Genomic DNA, 20,707 nt, shown 5'->3' on the forward strand with positions numbered 1-20,707 from the left:
AACAGGAAAGCTGCTGCTCAATTAGAGCTGCTTTAGGACTTTCATAGGCTTCTCCATATATAAAAACTATTTTAAAATGTATATTTTACAACTGCTTGTATTAGTTTTTGTTATAGTCATTTTTTTTCCTCCTAATTTTAAAAGAAATTAAATTTAAAACATTTTCATGGGCCTTAGGCTCTGAGCCTTTTGCGCTTAACAGATAAGTGGGCCAGGCTCCCAGGACTAGTTTCCACCTTCCTCCCTTAGGGTAGATTCAGCTCCATTGTTCATAATAAGCCTAAGATTCTAAACTGTTAATGCACTTCTGGGAATAGAAGAAATTTAGAATTTTGAGTCAATTAACCTTTGTAGGGGGCCTGGGTGAAATATCTCTCCTTTGTTTGTGATAAGGCTATCCCCTCAATAATAGAGAAAAATTTTCAACCTTTTATTCCCCTTACCCCTTTAAACTTTGTGCCATTCTACTAAGGGGCAGAGGTGGAAACAAGGGTGGTGGTCATCCTGCCAGTTAGAGCCTTTCTTAGTGAGTGCATCCTTTTTTTCAACACTTTGAGTGTTGTAAACTACTTGGAGAATGCCTCAGAAACAAATATGAGGGAGGGAGGGTAAGGTGAGAGAGCTCAGTGATCTTAGTGAGGGGAAGAGACTTCAAACAGGAAATGAAAAGTACTTGCAGCTATTCTGTTCATAAGTTCCCTCAGGGTTTCTGAATATCTGCAAAAAGGAATCAACCAAAGGTGATGGAAGTTGGAACTTTGGACTGGTTATCTACCATAACAAACTACCTAGGTCAGTAGTTGAATAAGAAGTGGTACAGGGCTTCCCTGGTGGCGCAATGGTTGAGAGTCCGCCTGCCAATGCAGGGGACATGAGTTCATGCCCCGGTCTGGGAAGATCCCACATGCCACAGAGCAGCTGGGCCCATGAGCCATGGCCACTGAGCCTGCGGGTCCGGAGCCTGTGCTCCACAACGGGCGAGGCCACAGCAGTGAGAGGCCCGTGTACCGCAAAAAAAAAAATAAAAAATAAAATAAAATAAAAATAAGTGGTACAGTTTTCATGAATGAACAGTTTCTGGATTATTATTTTGAGGATCCTAGTTTTAAAATTTTCTAGTTGTTCCTATTTCATAGTAAATTCTAGTTTTAAAGATATATCCACTCAAATCTCTCTAAGAGTATTATTTATACTTATTTTAAAATTGTCTTCTGTTTAGCCTTTAATTTTCTTAATTTTTTTTAGATAAATTAAACTTGGGGATTCTTTATACAATTGGTACCCTTAAATTGTGAGATTTTGGTGGCCATAATGTCTTGCACCTAGATTTTATAAGCAGGGCCTGAGCAATACCATATTGTTTCTATGAAAGGAGAGGAGACATGTCTCTTTTAATATTTTAATGTACTCCTTGCCAATAAAAAAAAAAGTGTGCTTACATTGAAATACACATTTATTTAGTTAGTTTTGGCTGCTTTGGGTCTTCATTGCTGTGCACGGGCTTTCTCTAGTTGCGGCGAGCGGGGGCTACTCTTCTTTGCAGTGTGCAGGCTTCTCACTGCGGTGGCTTCTCTTGTTGCGGAGCACGGGCTCTAGGCGTGCGGGCTTCAGTAGTTGTGGTGATCTTGGAGAGGCAGCAATAAGTGGTGGCATGAAGTGACATCTTAATTCCCTGCCCAGGAACTGAACCTGGATAGCCTGGATGAAAACCAGAAATCCTAGCCACCACACCCCCTGGCTTTTGCCCCCAGTGAAAAATGCATTACTCACGGAGGCAAAGCTGTAGAAACAGGTACAAAGTTTATTATTAGAGACATAGCACAACACAAGTGGGAGAGCACACAAAGAAACTGTTTGTTTAGTTAAGATAGAAGCAAGGCAGAGATGCACACCCGGAGAGAAAGTGTGTGGGCATCCTCCCTAATGAGGAGGAGTGCAGCAAACAGGCGGTTAAGTCATTTATATAGGGCAGTTCTTCCCGGTCTTTGTTTACCTTTGGCCAATTATCTGGTTTCTTTTTCCACACCTGACCTACCTTAGGACCCTCCCCAACATGTATGCGCAACATTTTTCCAAGATGGATTACAACCCAGAGGCGTATGGGATGGCCTTAGCATCACATATTATGGGGTGGTGCCCCCTCCTTTTTGGCCCCCAAGGAACTTTCCTGCATATGTGCAATGTTTCCCTTGCCCAAGGATGGGAAATGTATGACCTCTTGATCTTTGAACAGCGTTTACCCCCTCTCTGTCCCTGCCATAAAAGTGTCCAATGTCCGGTTATTTACCCTATTCCTGTTGTTGTTTCTTATATCGAAGTGCAGATCTCGAAATATAGACAGGAGTCTGGTCATAAATATGTAGTCTGGAGCCCGTTTGTCTCTTTCTTCAGGAAATGTAAACAGGGAGCTGGTAATGAATGTCCAGCCTGGAGCTCATCTTCTTCTCACCCCAGGAGGTGTGAACAGGAGGCCAGTTGTAAATGCCTAGCCTGGAGCCCATCTGTCTCTTGCCTCAGTGGCACACAGGCTCAGTAGTTGTGGCTTGCGGGCTCTAGAGCGCAGGCTCAGTAGTTGTGGCGCATGGGCTTAGTTGCTCTGTGGCATGTGGGATCTTCCTGGACCAGGGCTTGAACCCGTGTCCCCTCCATTGGCAGGTGGATTCTTAACCACTGCACCACTAGGGAAGTCCCTAAATACACATTTTAGATTGAAAAAGCAAGCCAATACTTTTTAAAAACTAACCTGGACATAGAAATTATTTTGATTAAACTTGTAGATTTCATATTCTTTATGATAAATAATATGTAAACACTAAAAATATTTCAATTATGTTCATTAGTGACTATATGAATGGGTGTACCTAAATAGTGATGATTAATTGAGCTTTGTCAAGTTAATGGGAGGAAGCCTGTGGCATTTTCCAGACTTTGGCCCAGAATCACTCAACATTTTAGTTAGTAAAATGAAAAGTTGATGGATAAAATTACCAAGAGCAACTTTGTGAAATTTGTGGATGAAAAGCTGGGAGATTCCAGATTTAGGAACCAAAACTATATTGAATGACTGGAACTAGGGATGAAGTTAGAAAAATTAATTTAAGAGAGATAAAGGCAAATTGTTATATATGGGCCTAAAAACCCAAGTAGAAATAAGGCAAAATAGCATAGATATAAAAAGACAAAGGATTTTTAGGTAATAGTTAGATATCAATTCAGCAATGAAATGTGACTGCTAAAAATAGGTTTTTAGTATATTAGCTATAAGGGAAGAGATATCCCAACCGTTCCGGTAAGACCTAACTAGATTAGGAGCACTGTGTGCAGTTATGGGTACCATACTTTAAGAGGAATAGAGATCATGCCTCTTCTTAAATAGCCATTGAAGGAAAGAGGGATTATGTTGAAGCAGGAAAAAAAAAAAGTCATCAGGAACAGAAGTTGCTTGGAAACATATAAAGGGCTGTCATATGGAAGAGAGATTAGATTTATTCCATAATCTTAAATAACAAAATTCAACTGAGTAAATTTTAAAGATCTAATTGGTTTTATTAAATGATTCATAAGTCAGGCAGCATCTCATCTAGTGACTAGAGAGGGGCTCCAAAGGGCTACAGAAAGGGAAAGGTTTTTAAAGATAGGACAAAGAAGTCATAAACAAACAAACAAAAGGATTGTTTTGGGTGAGGTCATTTTCCTTTTGGGAACAAAAAGGGTCTATGTGGCAGATTACCTCACTGGTGCTGACCAGATAATTCCATATTGACCAGTTAAGATTACATTCCTAGAGAAGGCTGAAACTGCAATTAGTTTAGGTATTAAACCCCAGTTTGTTGATGTGAGCCTGGGTCAAGTGACTCCATTTTGGGCCTGTGGTTTTCTTTTTAACAATACTGTTCCAAGGTTTGGACCAATAGATACATACAACAGGGAAATAGATTTTTAAAATCAGTGTAAGTGTTGGTGTCATCGAAAAAAAATTAATCAACAGTCAATCTAAGAAAGAAATGGATAACTTTATTCTAGTCAAGCTGAAGATTATAACCTGGGAGACAGTCTTTCAGAAAGCTCTGAGGATTGTTCTGTCCATTAGAGGTGAAAGCACAGTTATATAAGCTTTTGAGACAACAAAGTAACATACTGACAGTTTACATAGGCCAACAAGGCAAATAGTGGATCATCATGACCCCTTACAGGATTGAGAAAGGAACGTTATCTTCTAAGGAGTTACCTTGCTGGCCCCAGGAAGATATTGCTTGTTTTTGGCAAGCAGGCATTCCTGTGTCTTCTAAGGAGATCTAGTTAATGTATAATGCAGATGTACAATGCACACTGCAGAGGAGGGAGTAGTGGCTTAAAAAAGGCAGAGAGAGAATTTTATGTCAAAATTTTCTTGTCCTGCCTTAACAACAATTTTATTTCATATAGGAAAGAACTATCTGATAGAATGGTCTGGAGATGAAATACATTGCCTCGATAGGTAATAAGGTCCCCCATCATCAATGAAAGTTTTTATTCATGATACATGTGTACTTAACATCTTCACTGTAGAGGAATTTGAGGAATATCTGAGGCATAATTTTTCCTTTCAACCTTAGAAAATCGTTAATTCTGACACCAAACTTAAAATGATTAAGGACAAAATTGGTAACAAGAGTAGAGGCACTGTAGAATAATTTTTCAGGAAAAGGATTAGAAGGGAAGAACAGATCAAATAAAGGAATTTTATTTTTAAGGAAAATCCGGGTTTTGGGAAAAAAAAAAAGGTCCAGTGGAGAGTGACAGAAATGGCAGGAGGTAGTGTGGGAAGTAGGCTCTATGAAAGATGGGAAGTGCAATTTTAGAGAAGAAACACATTTCTGAAACTAATGAGTTGCTTGTGAGAATGGATAAACATGGAAGTTTTCTGATTCTCCTGTTCTCCCAATTGGTCCTAATTTTTCTTCATAAATTAGGAAATTAAGTATTTGACTGAGGAGGCTGAGGGTGGGCAGAGGATTAATGACAAAGGAGGGAAATATAAACCACCTCTTACTGCTTGGTACTGCTGATTCAACACCCTAATCTTTCATAATTATGCCAATTTCTTTAGTATAACTTTCAGCATAATTTGTCTTGCATTTTGTGTTGTCCCACATCAGCTCTGCTTTTCTGCTGTCATAATTCGTTTGTCCCTTCTGAAGTTCTTCCTTAAAGGGCTGAGTTGTAGATTCTAATCCACTGATCTGATTATCATGTTTAACGTGAAGTGATCTTTTCAAAATGTAAAATATAACTAAAATTGTTTTAGGAATTCAAGTTGGATGAAAAAGAAAGTAAAAATTTTAAGTTAAACCTCAGTTCTGAGATTACATTCTGAAGACAAGTGTGGCAATCAGACATAAGGAAAACAGATCTGTGATCCAAAGAGAAATTAGTTTATGCACAACTCTATCCTGTTTCTTTTTAAAAATTTCTTTTTATTGAAATATAGTTGATCTACAATATTGTGTTACTTTCAGGTTTACAGCAAAGTGATTCAGATAGATATATATATATATATATATATATACGTTTTTGATTATTTTCCATTATAGGTTATTACAAGATATTGAATATAGTTCCCTGTGCTATACAGTAAATCCTTGTTGTTTATTTTATATATGGTATTGTGTGTCTGTTAATCCCATACTCCTAATTTATCTCTCCTCCGCTTCCCCTTTGGTAACCATAAATTTGTTTTCTATGCCTGTGAGTCTGTTTCTGTTTTGTAAATAAGTTCATTTGCACTATTTTTTAGATTCCACTTATAAGTGATATCATATACTATTATTTATCTTCTTCTGTCTGATTTACTTCACTTAGTATGATAATCTCTAGGTCCATCCATGTTGCTGCAAATGGCATTATTTCATTTTTTTAATAAGTAATATTTCACCATATATATGCCACATCTTCTTTATCCACTCATCTGTTGATGGACACTTATGTTGTTTCCATGTCTTGGCTATTGTAAATAGTGCTGCTATGAACATTGGGGTGCATGTATCTTTTTGATTTAGAGTTCTTGTCTTTTCCAGATATATGCCCAGGAGTGGGATTGCTGGATCATATGTAACTCTATTTTTAGTTTTTTAAGGAACCTCCATACTGTTTTCCATAGTGGCTACACCAATTTACATTCCCATCAACAGTGTAGGAGGGTTCTCTTTTTTTCCACATCCCTTCCAGCATTTATTATTTGTAGACTTTTTGATGATGACCATTCTGACCTGTGTGAGGTGGTACCTCATTGTAGTCTTGATTTGCATTTCTTTAGTAATTAGTGATGTTGTGCTTCTTTTCATGTGCCTGATGGACCTCTGTACATCTTCTTTGGCGAAATGTCTATTTAGGACTTCTGCCCCTGTTTTGATTGGGTTGTTTGTTTTTTTTATTGAGTCGTATGAGCTGTTTGCATATATTGGAAATTAAGCCCTTGTCGGTCACACAATTTGCAAATATTTTCTCCCAACCCATAGGCTTTCTCTTCGTTTTGTTTGTGGTTTCCTTTGCTGTGCAAAAGCTTGTAAGTTTGATTAGGTCCCATTTGTTTCTTTTTGTTTTTATTTCTTTTGCTTTGGGAGACTGACCTAAGAAAATATTGCTACAATTTATGTCAGAGAATGTTTTGCCTATGTTCTCTTCTAGTAGTTTTACAGTGTCATGTCTTATATTTTAGTCTTTAAGCCATTTTGAGTTTATTTTTCTATATGGTTTGAGGGAGTGCTCTTACTTCATTGATTTGCATGTGGCTGTCCAGCTTTCCCAACACTACTTGCTGCAGAGACTGTCTTTTCTTCATTGTGTATTCTTGCCTCCTTTGTCAAATATTAACTGACTGTAGGCATGTGTGTTTATTCTGGGCTCTCTATTCTGTTCCATTGACACATATGTCTGTTTTTGTGCCAACACCATGCTGTTTTGATTACTGTAGTTTTGTAGTATTGTTTGATGTGTGGAAAGGTTATGCTTTCAGCTTTGTTCTTTTTCCTCAAAATTACTTTTGCAATTCTGGGTTTTTTGTGGTTCCATATAAGTTCTAGTATAATTTGTTCTAGTTCTGTGAAAAATATCATGGGTAATTTGATAGGGATCACATTAAATCTGTATATTGCTTTGGGTAGTATGGCCATTTAAACTATATTAATTCTTCCAATCCAAGAACATGGTATATCTTTCCATTTGCTTGAATCATCTTTAATTTCCTTTATCAATGTTTTGTAGTTCTCAGTGTATAAGCCTTTCACCTCCTTGGTTAGGTTTATTCTTAGGTATTTTATTTTTTGATGAATTGTTGAGATTTTCCCCTTTCCTATAGATTCTTGCTTTTTTCTATTTAGAGAAGACCATTCAATATTTCCTTTAGGGTAGGTATAGTATTGCTTTATTTTTTGAGTTTTTGCCTCTCTGAGAAATTCTTTATGTCTCCTTCTATCCTAAATGATAATCTTGCTGGATAGAGCTTGCTGGTATTCTAGGTTGCAGATTTTTCCCTTTCAAGACTTTGAATATATTTTGCCACTTCCTTCTGGCCCACCAAGTTTCTGTAGAGAAATCAGCTGATAACCTTATGGGGGCTTCCTTGTAACTGACTCTTTGTTTTTCCCTTGCTGCCTTCAGAATCCTCTTTTTCATCTTTAACTTTTGACATTTTAATTATGATATGTCTTAGAGTAGGTCTGTTTGGGTTCATCTTGTTTGGGATGCTCTGTGTTTTCTGTATCTGAATATCTATTTCCTTTTTTAGGTTTGAGAAGTTTTCAGCCATAATTTCTTCAAATACAGTTTCGATCCCCTTTTCTCTCTCTTCTCCTTCTGGGATTCCTATTATGTATAGATTGACATGCTTTACTTATCCCATAGATCTCATATGTTGCTTTCATTTTTAAAATGTCTTTCTGCCTGCTGTTCTGATTGGGTGATTTCCCTTATCCTATCTTCCAGATCACTTACTCATTCTTCTGCATTATTTAATTTGCTGTTTATTGCCTTCAGCTCAGTTTTCATCTCAGCAATTTAGTTGTTTAATTTTGATTAACTCCTCTTTAAAGTTTCTAATTCCTTGTTACAGTGATCTGCATTTCTATTGATAGTCTTTCTTAATTCCTTCAGCATTTTTATTACCTCCTATTTGAACTTGGGATCTGGTAGACTGGAGAGGTCTGTTTCACTGTTCTTTCAGAGTATTTCTCTTCTTCCTTTAATTGGGTGTAGTTCCTCTGCTTTTTCATTTTACTTATATTGCTCTGACTCTATGAATTTAAGAGAAACAGTTATCTACTGTGGTCTTGAAGGGCTGTTTTTATGTGGGAGCAACATCTGTAGACTGTATGGGTCCAATATTTTGGTGTGAGGGCTGTTTTTAGTATGGATGCTTGCCACATCTTTCCTCAGGGTGTGCTGGCCCTTGTCCCCTTGATAGAGGGTGTGACTGGTGTCATGGTGACCAGTGCCTGCAACGGATGTTGCGCAGGGCCTCCTCTTTTCTTTGTGGTTGTCACAAACCTGTTGGGGGCAGTGTCTGCTCCCCAGTTGTTGGAGTAGAAGCCTCCAGATACAGTTCTAGGCTATGGTGTGATGTAGACAGGACTGGAGGGCTCCCTCTGGGAAAGGAGCTGCTGTGTGTTCTCTCCAGGAGCTGTTTGCTAGTAAGTGTGACACTGTGATGCCACCTGCCACCTGGTGTGCATGCCAACAAAGATCACCATTACTGGCACTGTCGTCCATGGCCACCTCCACTGGGGGAGTGTCAGTAATTGGCTTGGAGGTTCTTTAGGCAGGCATGTGCACTCAGAGCCACTGGCATGAAAACCTGCAGAAGCAGGTCCCTGTGCCCACTGTGGGAGTGCCAGTAATCAGCTCAGATTTCAGCCTGCCTCCATGTGTTCACACCCACAAAGTTGGCAAAACCTGCTGTGACTGGCACCCTGCTTCACTGTGAGCAAGCTAATGAGGCTGCTATGGTGAACCCACGCCCCACCCCTCCCTTCCTGTGTTGACAACGGGGCTCCTATAGCAGACCTATGCTCTGTTCTGTGCACAACCCAGGTTGCAGCTGGGCCACACTCCAGGCCCTTAGGCTGTTTCTGTGCAGCCAAACTGAGTACCCTCCCTGGGTCTGTCTGAAGCCTGAATATCAGCACTGAGTAGCTGTGCACGTCAGCAGGCGTGCCTCTGAGGCAGGGAAGTGTGGCAATGTGTCATGGACTGTCTGTGCTGGTCTCTCTTTATCTTGCGGGGCTGTAAGCCAGCTTCTGCACTCTCCTCCTGAGCTTCTGAAGCTCCCTATCTGTCCTACCAGACTTCCCAGCCAGTGAAGGAAGTTCCCAGGGTGAGGGAATCTTTCTTCTTTCACAGTTCCCTCCCAGGTCTCATCCTGATTCCTCTTCCTCTCCCGTTTTCCTTCATTCTGCCTGGTTATGTGGCAGTCTTACTTGTAGCTTAGGTTGTATGAGATTTTCTGCAAGCTTTCAGTAGTTATTCTGTGAGAATTGTTCCACATGTAGATGTATTTTTAATGTATTTGTGGAAGGAGGCAAGTTCCATATCACTCTACTCTGCCATCTTGATCCCCTCCTCTATGTGTTTCTTAAAACAAACTATAGCATGCATAATGGTCTGGAGAGTTTGTTAAAACAGATTCCTGAACTCACCACCAGAGATTGATTCAAAAGGTCTGGTAGGGGTCATGAGTTTGCATTTCTAACAAGCTCCAGGTGATGCTAATGCAGCTGCTCTGTGGACTACTCATCTGGGTAGCACTGCCTTAACATACAGTGCAAAGAATGCATTAGCATTACCTGTTACTATCTAGTTAAAAAGTAGATTATTATAAAAGTTTAGGCCCCTTCTTAGAGTGATTGAATCTTAGTCATTTTCTTATTAATTCTATTGTTCACATTCATGTATACCACCTATAATTTAGTACTTCATATTGTCTTTTTATTTGAATATTATAAAATGAAAATTTTATATATTATAAGTAGAAAACCAGTGCCACTTGTTATATGTAATTTTCAAATGAAATATTATTTTAAAAATTATAAAAATTCCTACTATTTTTCCTGAAGCCTAGTCTTTTTCTTAACAATAAAGGATGATAGCACAACTGTAACATTCTGCTTTACTTAACTAGATGACTCAATAAAGAATTACAAAGAACTTCCTTTGTGACTCAAATGTTAATTTAGTGCTGTTTGTCTGGATACTATCTGAAACAATCCCATCTACTACCAGCTGTATTCACATTACATCCTGGGAAATGTGATTTCAAGGAAACATCTTCCTCCTCCCTTCTCCAGCTTTCATTCCAATGAACAATTCATTAAAGAGATAGTTAGAAACTGTCTACGCCAGGCCCTGTTCTATACTGACAGGTCATACTCAGAATACCTTGTGGCACCTTCCCCTAAACATCACTGTATCGATTACTGGTATAATGAACATTGGTTGCTGAGACTGTAACAATTCTACTAATGGCTGAGAGCTCATCGTAGATTCATCTTGATCCTTGTCATCATCTTCATCATTGTACATTGTTATTTGTGCAGAAAAATTTGCAGAGCTGCAATGACGGATGACTGCATCTGTGCCTCCCTAAGTTATGGAAGAAAGTGGCTGGTATGCACAGAGCCATAAGCATACAGACTGATGGGAAATCTTGAGTTTTTAGATCTACACAGAAAATGAAATAAAAAGGGCAAAGTTCACTTTATCAATCCAGATACCACATCATCAAATGATAAAAGTCTATTTGAAACCATCAAGATTCAAAATTCTTACAAAATTGTATACAGAAACGGGTAAAGCCTCCAAAAGATTTTTCCTCCCATTTCCCAAATTAAATCTTTATCCAAACACCTTAAAAAATAAGATATAATAAAATATAACTCACAAGCTTAGTTTCCAACTTTCCCTAGTAATTTCCATATTTCTCAAAGACACAGTAATGAGGCACCACAGGTCCAGCTCCAAAATGGAGATTAAAATACTTATTTTAATAAAATATTTAATTGTCTCAATGCCATCTAGTCATTTTACTCATTTTTTTCTTTTTTCAAACTGTGGGTCATACTGTATATCCCAACTTGAAAACTTGTACTTTCAAATTTATCTTGTATCACACTTTTTGCTGACACTGCTAATAAACATTTTCAGAAAAGGGCTATTATTACTTGTAAGTTTTCACATTAGTGACATAACACACTAAACAAAAAAAGAACTCACACTGTATATTATTGGTATGAAAGAGTTAAGAAAATGAAAAAAGCATCCCTGATAATATTATGTGGCAATTACAATGAATGAATTAAGCTTATATGTGATCTGGAAGGCTGCACATTATGTACTATTAAGCGCAAAAATCAGGTTGCAGTATGATGTGTTATAAGGATGATAATATTAAGAAAAGATCCATCCCCAAATGGGCATATATTTATTTTTTTTAACCTTAATTTTTTTAAATTGAAGTATAGTTGACTTACAATGTTGTGTTCATTTCTGCTGTACAGCAAAGTGACTCAGTCATACATATATATATATATATATTCTCTTTTTTAAATATTCTTTTCCATTATGGTTTATCATAGGATATGTTTTTTTCTTTTTAACATCTTTATTGGAGTATAATTGTTTTACAATGGTGTGTTAGTTTCTGCTGTATAACAAAGTGAATATCTATATATACAATTATCCGGATTTCTCCTCCCACTTGCGTCTCCTTCCCACTCTCCCTAACCCACCCCTCTAGGTGGACACAAAGCACCGAGCTGATCTCCCTCTGCCATGTGGCTGCTTCTCACTACCTATTTATTTTACATTTGTGAGTATATATAAGTCTATGCCACTTTCTCACTTTGTCCCAGCTTACCCTTCACCCTCCTGTGTTCTCAAGTCCATTCTCTACATCTGTCTCTTTATTCCTGTCTTCCCCTAGGTTTTTTAGAACCCTCCCTTTTTTTTTTTGATTTTATATATATGTGTTAGCATACGGTATTTGTTTTTCACTTTCTGATTTACTTCACTCTGTATGACAGTCTCTAGGTCCACCCACCACACTGCAAATAACTCAATTTCGTTTCTTTTTATGGCTGAGTAATATTCCATTGTATATATGTGCCACATCTTCTTTATCCATTCAACTGTTGATGGACACTTAGATTGCTTCCATGTCCTGGCTATTGTATATAGTGATGCAATAAACATTGTGGTACATGACTCTTCTTGAATTATGGTTTTCTCAGTGCTTAGAACCAGTAGTGGGATTGCTGGGTCATATGGTAGTTCTATTTTTAGTTTTTAAAGGAACCTCCATACTATTGTCCATCGTGGCTGTATGAATATACATTTCCACCAACAGTGCAAGAGGGTTCCCATTTCTCCTCACCCTCTCCAGCAGTTACGGTTTGTAGATTTTTTGATGATGGCCATTCTGATTGGTGTGAGGTGATACCTCATTATAGTTTTGATTTGCATGTCTCTAATGATTAGTGATGTTGAGCATCCTTTCATGTGTTTGTTGGCAATCTGTATATCTTCTTTGGAGAAATGTCTATTTAGGTCTTCTGACTATTTTTGGATTGGGTTGTTTGTTTTTTTGATATTGAGCTGCATGAGCTGCGTGTATATTTTGGAGATTAACCCTTTGTCAGTTGCTTCATTTGCAAATATTTTTTCCCATTCTAAGGGTTGCCTTTTTGTCTTGTTTATGGTTTTATTTGCTGTGCTAAACCTTTCAAGTTTCATTAGGTTCCGTTTATTTTTGTTTTTATTTCCATTACTCTAGGACGTGGGTCAAAAAGGATCTTGCTGTGATTTATGTCATAGCGTGTTCTGCCTATGTTTTCCTCTAAGAGTTTTTTAGTGTCTGGCCTTACATTTACATCTTTATTCCGTTTTGAGTTTATATTTATGTATGGTGTTAGGAAGTGTTCTAATTTCATTCTTTTACATGTAGTTGTTCAGTTTTCCCAGCACCACTTACTGAAGAAGCTGTCTTTTCTCCATTATATATTCTTGCCTCCTTAATCAAAGATAAGGTGACCATATGTGTGTGGGTTTATCTCTGGGCTTTCTATCCTGTTCCATTGATCTATCTTTCTGTTTTTGTGCCAGTATCATACTGTCTTGATTACTGTAGCTTTGTAATATAGTCTGAAGTCAGGGAGTCTGATTCCTCCAGCTCCATTTTTCTTTCTCAAGATTGCTTTGGCTGTTCGGGGTCTTTAGTGTTTCCATACAAATTGTGAATTCTTTTGTTCTGTTTCTGTGAAAAATGCCATTGGTAGTTTGATAGGGATTGCACTGAATTGGTAGATTGCTTTGGGTAGTAGAGTCATTTTCACCATGTTCATTCCTCCAATCCAAGAACATGGTATATCTCTGCATCTGTCTGTATCTTTAATTTCTTTCATCAGTGTATTATAGTTTTCTGCATGCAGGTCTTTTGTCTCCCTAGCTAGGTTTATTCCTAGGTATTTTGTTGTTGTTGTTGTTGCAATGGTAAAAGGGAGTGTTTCATTAATTCCTCTTTGAGATTTTTCATCATTAGTGAATAGGAATGCAAGAGATTTCTGTGCATTAATTTTGTATCCTGCTACTTTATCAAATTCAGTGATAAGCTCTAGTAGTTTTCTGGTAACATCTTTAGGATTCTCTATGTATAGTATCATGTCATCTGCAAACAGTGACAGCTTTACTTCTTCTTTTCTGATTTGGATTCCTTTTATCTCTTTTTCTTCTCTGATTGCTGTGGCAAAAACTTCCAAAGCTATGTGGAATAATAGTGTTGAGAGTGGGCCACTCGTTTTGCTCCTGATCTTATAGGAAACGGTTTCAGTTTTTCACCAGTGAGAACGATCTGGCTGTGGGTTTGTCATATCTGGCCTTTATTACATTAAGGTGGATTCCCTCTATGCATACATTCTGGAGGGTTTTTATCATAAATGGGTGTCAACTTTTGTTGAAAGCTTTTTCTGCATCGATTGATATCATCATATTGTTTTTATCCTTCAGTTTGTTAACTGTAATGCTGTATGACACAGATTGATTTGCATATATTGAAGATTCCTTGCTTTTCTGGGATAAACCCCACTTGATCATGGTTTATGATTCCTGTAATGTGCTGTTGGATTCTGTTTGCTAGTATTAGGTTGAGGATTTTTGCATCTATGTTCATCAGTTATATTGGCCTGTAGTTTTCTTCTGATGTGACATGTTTGTCTGGTTTTGGTATCAGGCTGATGCTGGCCTTGTAGAATGAGTTTGGGACTGTTCCTCCCTCTGCTATATTTTGGAAGAGATATGTGAAAAGGATACGTGCTAGCTCTTCTGTAAATCTTTGATAGAATTTGCCTGTGAATCCATCTGGTCCTGGGCTTTTGTATGTTGGAAGATTTTTAATCACAGTCTCAATTTTAGTGCTTGTGATTGCTCTGTTTATATTTTCTATTTCTTCCTGGCTTAGTCTCAGAAGGTTGTGCTTTTCTAAGAATTTGTCCATTTCTTCCAGGCTGCCCATTTTATTGGCAGGTAGTTGCCTGTAGTAATCTCTCACGATTATTTGTATTTCTGCAGTGTCTGTTGTCACTTCTCCTTTTTCATTTCTAACTCTATTGATCTGAGTCTTCTCCCTTTTTTTCTTGATGAGTCTGGCTAATGATTTATCAATTTTGTTTTTCTTCTCAAAGAACCAGCTTTTAGTTTTCATGGTCTCTGCTATCGCTTCCTTCATTTCCTATTCATTTATTTATTTATTGGGTTCTTCTTTGTCTACTTGCTTTAGGTGTAAGGTTAGGTTATTTTAGATTTTTCATGTTTCTTGAGGTAGGATTGTATTGCTATAAACTCCCTTCTTAGAACTGCTTTGGCTGCATCCCATAGATTTTGGGTCACCATGTGTTCATTATCATTTGTTTCTAGGTATTTTTTGATTACCTCTTGGATTTCTTCAGTGACCTCTTGGTTATTTAGTAGTGTATTGTTTTGCCTCCATGTGTTTGTATTTTTTTTTTTTTTTTTTTTGGTGGTACGTGGGCCTCTCACTGCTGTGGCCTCTCCCGCTGCAGAGCACAGGCTCCGGACGTACAGGCCCAGCGGCCATGGATCACTGGCACAGCCGCTCCGTGGCATGTGGGATCCTCCCAGACTGGGGCACGAACCCGCGTCCCCTGAATTGGCAAGCGGACTCCCAACCACTGCGCCACCAGGGAAGCCCATTTGTATTTTTTACAGATTTTCTCCTGTAGTTGATATCTAGTCTCATAGCATTGTGGTCGGAAAAGATACTTGATATGAGTTCAATTTTCTTATATTTACCAAGGCTTGATTTGTGACCTAAGATATGATCTATCCTGGAGAATGTTGCATGAGCACTTGAGAAGAAAGTGTATTCTGTTGTTTATGGATAGAATGTCCTATAAAAGTCAATTAAGTCCATCTTGCTTAATGTATCATTTAAAGCTTGTGTTTCCTTATTTATTTTCATTTTGGATGATCTATTGGTGAAAGTGGGGTGTTAAAGTCCCCTACTCTGATTGTGTTACTTTCGATTTCCCCTTTTATGGTTAGCATTTGCCTTATGTATTGAGGTGCTCCTATGTTGGATGCATAAATATTCACAATTGTTATATCTTCTTCTTGGGTTGATCCCTTTTTCATCATGTAGGGTCCTTCTTTGTCTCTTGTGATACTCTATTTTGAAGTCTATTTTGTCTGATGTGAGAATTGCTACTCCAGCTTTCTTTTATTTCCATTTGCATGGAATACATTTTTCCACCTCCTCACGTTCACTCTGTATATGTCCCTAGGTCTGAAGTGAGTCTCTTGTAGATAGCCTATATACGGGTCTTCTTTTTGTATACATTCAGCCAGTCTATGTCTTTTGGTGGGACCATTTAATTCATTTATATTTAAGGTAGTTATTGATATGTATGTTCCTATAACCATTTTCTTATTGTCTTGGGTTTGTTATTGTAGCTCTTTTCCTTCTCTTGTGTTTACTGCCTAGAAAAGTTCCTTTAGCATTTGTTGTAAAGCTGGTTCGGTGGTGCTGAATTCTCTTAGCTTTTGCTTCTCTGTAAAGGTGTTAGTATCTCTGTTTTATCTGAATGAGATCCTTGCTGGGTAGAGTAATCTTGGTTGTAGGTTTTTCCCTTTCATCACTTTAATTATGTCCTGCCACTCCCTTCTAGCTTGCAGAGATTCTGCTGAAAGATAAGCTGTTAACCTTATGGGGATTCTCTTGCATGTTATTTGTTGGTTTTCCCTTGCTGCTTTTAATATTTGTCCTTTGTATTTAATTTTTGATAGTTTGATTTTTATGTGTCTTGGAGTGTTTCTCCTTGGATTTATCCTGTATGGGACTCACTGTGCATTCTGGACTTAAGATTGACTATTTCCTTTCCCACATTAGGGAAGTTTTCAACTATAATCTCTTCAAATAATTTCTAAATCCCTTTTTTTAATCTCTTTTTCTTCTTCTGGGATCCCTATAATTCAAATGTTAGTGCATCTAATGTTGTCCCAGAGGGCTCTGAGACTGTCCTCAATTCTTTTTATTCTTTTTTCTTTATTCTGCTCTGCAGTAGTTATTTCCACTATTTTGTCTTCCAGGTCACTTATCTGTTCTTCTGCCTCAGTTATTCTGCTATTGATTCCTTCTAGAGAATTGTTAATTTTATTTATTTTTGTTCATCAGTGTTTGTCTGCTCTTTAGTTCTTCTAGGTCCTTGTTAAATGTTTCTTGTATTTTCTCCATTCTATTTCCAAGATTTTGGATCACCTTTACTATCATCACTCTGAATTCTTTTTACAGTAGGCTGCCTATTTCCTCTTCAGTTGTTTGGTGTGGTGCGTTTTTACCTTGCTCCTTCTTCTGTTTATTTCTCTGTCTTCTTATTTTGCTTAACTTACTGTGTTTGGGGTCTCCTTTTCACAGACTGCAGGTTCATAGTTCTCGTTGCTTCTGTTTCTTCTCCCAGAAGCTAAGGTTGGTTCAGTGGGTTGTGTAGGCTTCCTGCTGGAGGGGACTAGTGCCTGTGTTCTGGTGGATGAGACTGGATCTTTGGTGGGCAGGACTGCATTCAGAGGTGTGTTTTGGGGTGTCTGTGAACTATGATTTTAGGCAGCCTCTCTACTTATGGGTGGGCTTGTGTTCTTGTCTTGCTAGTTGTTTGGAATAGGGTGTGCACCACTGTAGCTTGCTGGTTGTTGAGTGGAGCTGGGTCTTAGCATTGCGATGGAGATCTCTGTGAGAGCTTTTGCCATTTGATATGACGTGGGGCTGGGAGGCCTCTGGTGGGCCAATGTCCTGAACTCAGCTCTCCCATCTCAGAGGCTCAGGCCTGACACCTGGGCAGAGACCAAGACCCTGTCAGCCACTTGACTCAGAAGAAAAGGGAGAATAAAAAATAAATAAATAAAATAATTAGAAAAAATTACAAAAAAATTTTTTTAAATAAAAAAGTAATAAAAAAAAGGAAGAACCAAGCCAAAAAACAAATCCACCAATGATAAAAGCTCTAAAAACTATTCAAAAAAAACTAAAACAAAAAAAAAAAAACCCCAAAAATGGACAGACAGAACCCTAGGACAAATGGTAAAAGTAAAGGTATACAGACAAAAATCACACAAAGAAGCATACACATACACACTCACAAAAAGAGAAAAACGAAAAAAATATATATATATGAAAAGGAAGAGAGCAACCAAATCAATAAACAAATCTACCAATGATAATAAGCTCTAACTACTAACCTAAAATAAACATAAAACCAGAAACAAATTAGATGCAGAAAGCAAACACCACCTCTACAGTTGCTCCCAAAGTCCTCCGTCTCAATTTTGGGATGATTTGTTGTCTGTTGAGGTATTCCACAGATGCAGGGTACATCAAGTTGATTATGGAGATTTAATTCACTGCTCCTGAGGCTGCTGGGACAGATTTCCCTTTCTCTTCTTTGCACAGCTCCTGAGGTTCAGCTTTGGATTTGGCCCCACCTCTGCGTGTAGGTCACCTGAGGGCGTCTGTTCCCCGCCCAGACAGGGAGGGGTTAAAGGAGCAGCTGATTAGGGGGCTGTGGCTCACTCAGGCCAGGAGGGAGGGATGGGTACGGAAAGCAGGGCGAGCCTGACTGGCAGAGGCTGGTGTGATGTTGCAACAGCCTGAGGTGCACCGTGTGTTCTCCCGGGGAATTTGTCCCTGGATCATGGGACCCTGTCAGTGGCAGGCTGCATAGGCTCCAGGAGGGGAGGTGTGGATAGTGACCTGTGCTGGCACACAGGCTTCTTGGTGGCTGCAGCAGCAACCTTAGTGTCTCATGCCCGCCTTTGGTGTCCGCACTGGTAGCCATGGCTCGCGCCTGTCTCTGGAGCTTGTTTAGACAATGCTCTGAATCCTCTCTCCTTGCGCACCCTGAAACAATGGTCTCTTGCCTCTTAGGCAGGTCCAGACTTTTTCCCGGACTCCCTCCCAGATAGTTGTGGATCACTAGCCCCCTTCAGGCTGTGCTCACACAAGCAACCCCAGTCCTCTCCCTGGGATCTAACCTCCGAAGCCTGAGCCTCAGCTCCCAGCCCCCACCCGCCCTGGCAGGTGAGCAGACAAGCCTCTCTGGCTGGTGAGTGCTGGTAGGCACTGATCCTCTGTGTGGGAATATCTCCACTTTGCCCTCTACACTCCTGCTGCTGTGCTCTCTTCCATGGCCCTGAAGCTTCCCCACTGCCCACCCCCCATCTCCACCAGTGAAGGAGCTTCCTAGTGTGTGGAAACGTTTCCTCCTTCTCAGCTCCTTCCCGGAGGGGCAGGTCCTGTCCCTATTCTTTTGTCTCTGTTTTTCCTTTTTCCCTACCCAGGTACGTGGGGAGTTTCTTGCCTTTTGTGAAGTCTGAGGTCTTCCACCAGTGTTCAGTAGGTGTTCCGCAGGAGTTGTTCCACACGTAGATGTATTTTTTTTTTCTTTTTTTTTGCGGTACACGGGGCTCTCACTGTTGTGGCCTCTCCCGTTGCAGAGCACAGGCTCCGGACGCGTAGGCTCAGCGGCCATGGCTCACGGGCCCAGCCACTCCGCGGCATGTGAGATCTTCCCGGACCGGGGCACGAACCTGTGTCCCCTGCATTGGCAGGCAGACTCTCAACCACTGTGCCACCAGGGAAGTCCTGTAGATGTATTTTTGATGTATTTGTGGGGAGGAAGGTGATTTCCATGTCTTACTCCTCCGCCATCTTGAAAGTCCCCCCCAGGCATATACTTTAAGTATGAGCAGGAAGAAAGGGATAGAACGATACACATCATGCTGTTAACTTTGGTTGTTACCTTGATTGTTACTTGAGGCTAGGAATAGAAGTAGAAACACATGTTGAAGGATTAATTTTTTCTTTATACACTTTGTATTGCTTATCTTTGAAACAATTTTCTAAAGAACTCAATAAATAACATTTAAAAGTTTCTTTGATTTAAGTCTTCAGAAAGTCAAGCATCTTAAACAATAAATAATCCACAAAGAAAGTATATGTGAAAATGGGACACTGTTCTGTACAATAAAAATATAATTATTACATTGAAAAAATAGTTTCAATTAACCAAAGAGACAAAAAGAATTGAACTATGCAGCAAAAATCAAACTTTCTACTGTATTAATTTAAAAAATAATGTCATGGAAGGAGACTAATATTTATCTGAAGAAGAAACTTCATTAAACTTTCTAATATTCATATGAATCTCATAAAAACATTATCAAGGCAAAAGAAATATAAAATACCCTTTTATGCATTGACTTTTCTTCTTGAAAAAGAGTTTCTTATAGGTTTTTATTGTGGAATAAATTTAAAGATGAAGATTGAGAAACCACAAGTATTTCTGGGTAAGGTTGAAGACCCATTTGCTTGTTATCTTTCAATTTTTGTACTATAACTTTGGCAAATTCTTCTCCTTGGATGTCACTAGTATCCAATAATTGTCTGACTTTTGAGGTCCTTGTAGGTTTGGTACTAATGAGTTCATAGTCCTCCTTCATGATCAAATCCCTGGACAGGAGGGCATCTAGAGATTGGTTAAGGCAGGCTTCAGTCATTTGGTTCACAATATCTTCCCTTTTACTCTGGATCCACTGTTGGGTTATACCAGGCTGAAATTGCTCTGTAGAAAAGCAAGGGATGACAAGTAAGAAGGTGGGGACAGATATATAGCTATGAGTAAAATTAGATGAAAAACAAAATAATAAGGCATAAAACCTAATTTTGCTGTGATTCTTCTCATATGGAACACCAGTATTTTGAGGGATGCTATTTATTTTCAGGAAACATTCAGATATTTGGGTTATCTCTTCCCTTTCCCTCCAAGAAAAAGCACTGCATTTTTTTTTTTTTTTTTTTTTTTTTGCGGTACGCAGGCCTCTCACTGTTGTGGCCTCTCCCATTGCAGAGCACAGGCTCCGGACACGCAGGCTCAGTGGCCATGGCTCATGGGCCCAGCCGCTCTGCGGCATGTGGGATCTTCCCGGACCCGGGCACAAACCTGTGTCCCCTGCATTGGCAGATGGACTCTCAACTACTGCGCCACCAGGGAAGCCCAAAGCACTGCATTTTTATACACTATAATTCATGGGGGCAAATGTCACTTTTTCTCAGATTTTTTTAAAAAACATAAAGAATACCTGCATATTTGATAAATAAACAAAAATATATTTACCT

The 20,707-nt window shown here is 38.9% G+C and overlaps 1 protein-coding gene and 1 long non-coding RNA gene across 8 annotated transcripts in view; one reads left to right on the forward strand and one right to left on the reverse strand.

Annotated features, from left to right (window-relative positions):
* The window catches only part of LOC137210188 (uncharacterized), a 104,000-nt gene that overhangs the window by 64,959 nt on the left and 18,334 nt on the right, over nucleotides 1–20,707 (forward strand). The gene's annotated exons all lie outside the window — the stretch shown is intronic.
* The window catches only part of LOC137210184 (receptor-interacting serine/threonine-protein kinase 2), a 39,967-nt gene continuing 29,337 nt past the window's right edge, over nucleotides 10,078–20,707 (reverse strand). For 3 of the 7 annotated variants that reach the window (XR_010936314.1, XR_010936312.1, XR_010936313.1), the window contains 3 exons: nucleotides 19,777–20,153; nucleotides 17,825–19,349; nucleotides 10,078–10,692 (listed from right to left, as the gene is read on the reverse strand). Coding sequence is in view for 1 of the 7 variants with exons in the window: in XM_067711816.1 (XP_067567917.1) it covers nucleotides 19,816–20,153 (338 nt within the window). In the remaining 6 variants the exon portion in view is untranslated. Of the gene's footprint in view, nucleotides 10,693–16,148; nucleotides 19,350–19,776; nucleotides 20,154–20,707 lie in introns of those variants that run through there. The other 4 variants (XR_010936311.1, XR_010936310.1, XR_010936309.1 and 1 more) reach the window with 3 other exon arrangements.

Source organism: Pseudorca crassidens, chromosome 17 (assembly GCF_039906515.1).
Source record: "Pseudorca crassidens isolate mPseCra1 chromosome 17, mPseCra1.hap1, whole genome shotgun sequence".
NCBI classification, from domain to species: Eukaryota; Metazoa; Chordata; class Mammalia; order Artiodactyla; family Delphinidae; genus Pseudorca; species Pseudorca crassidens.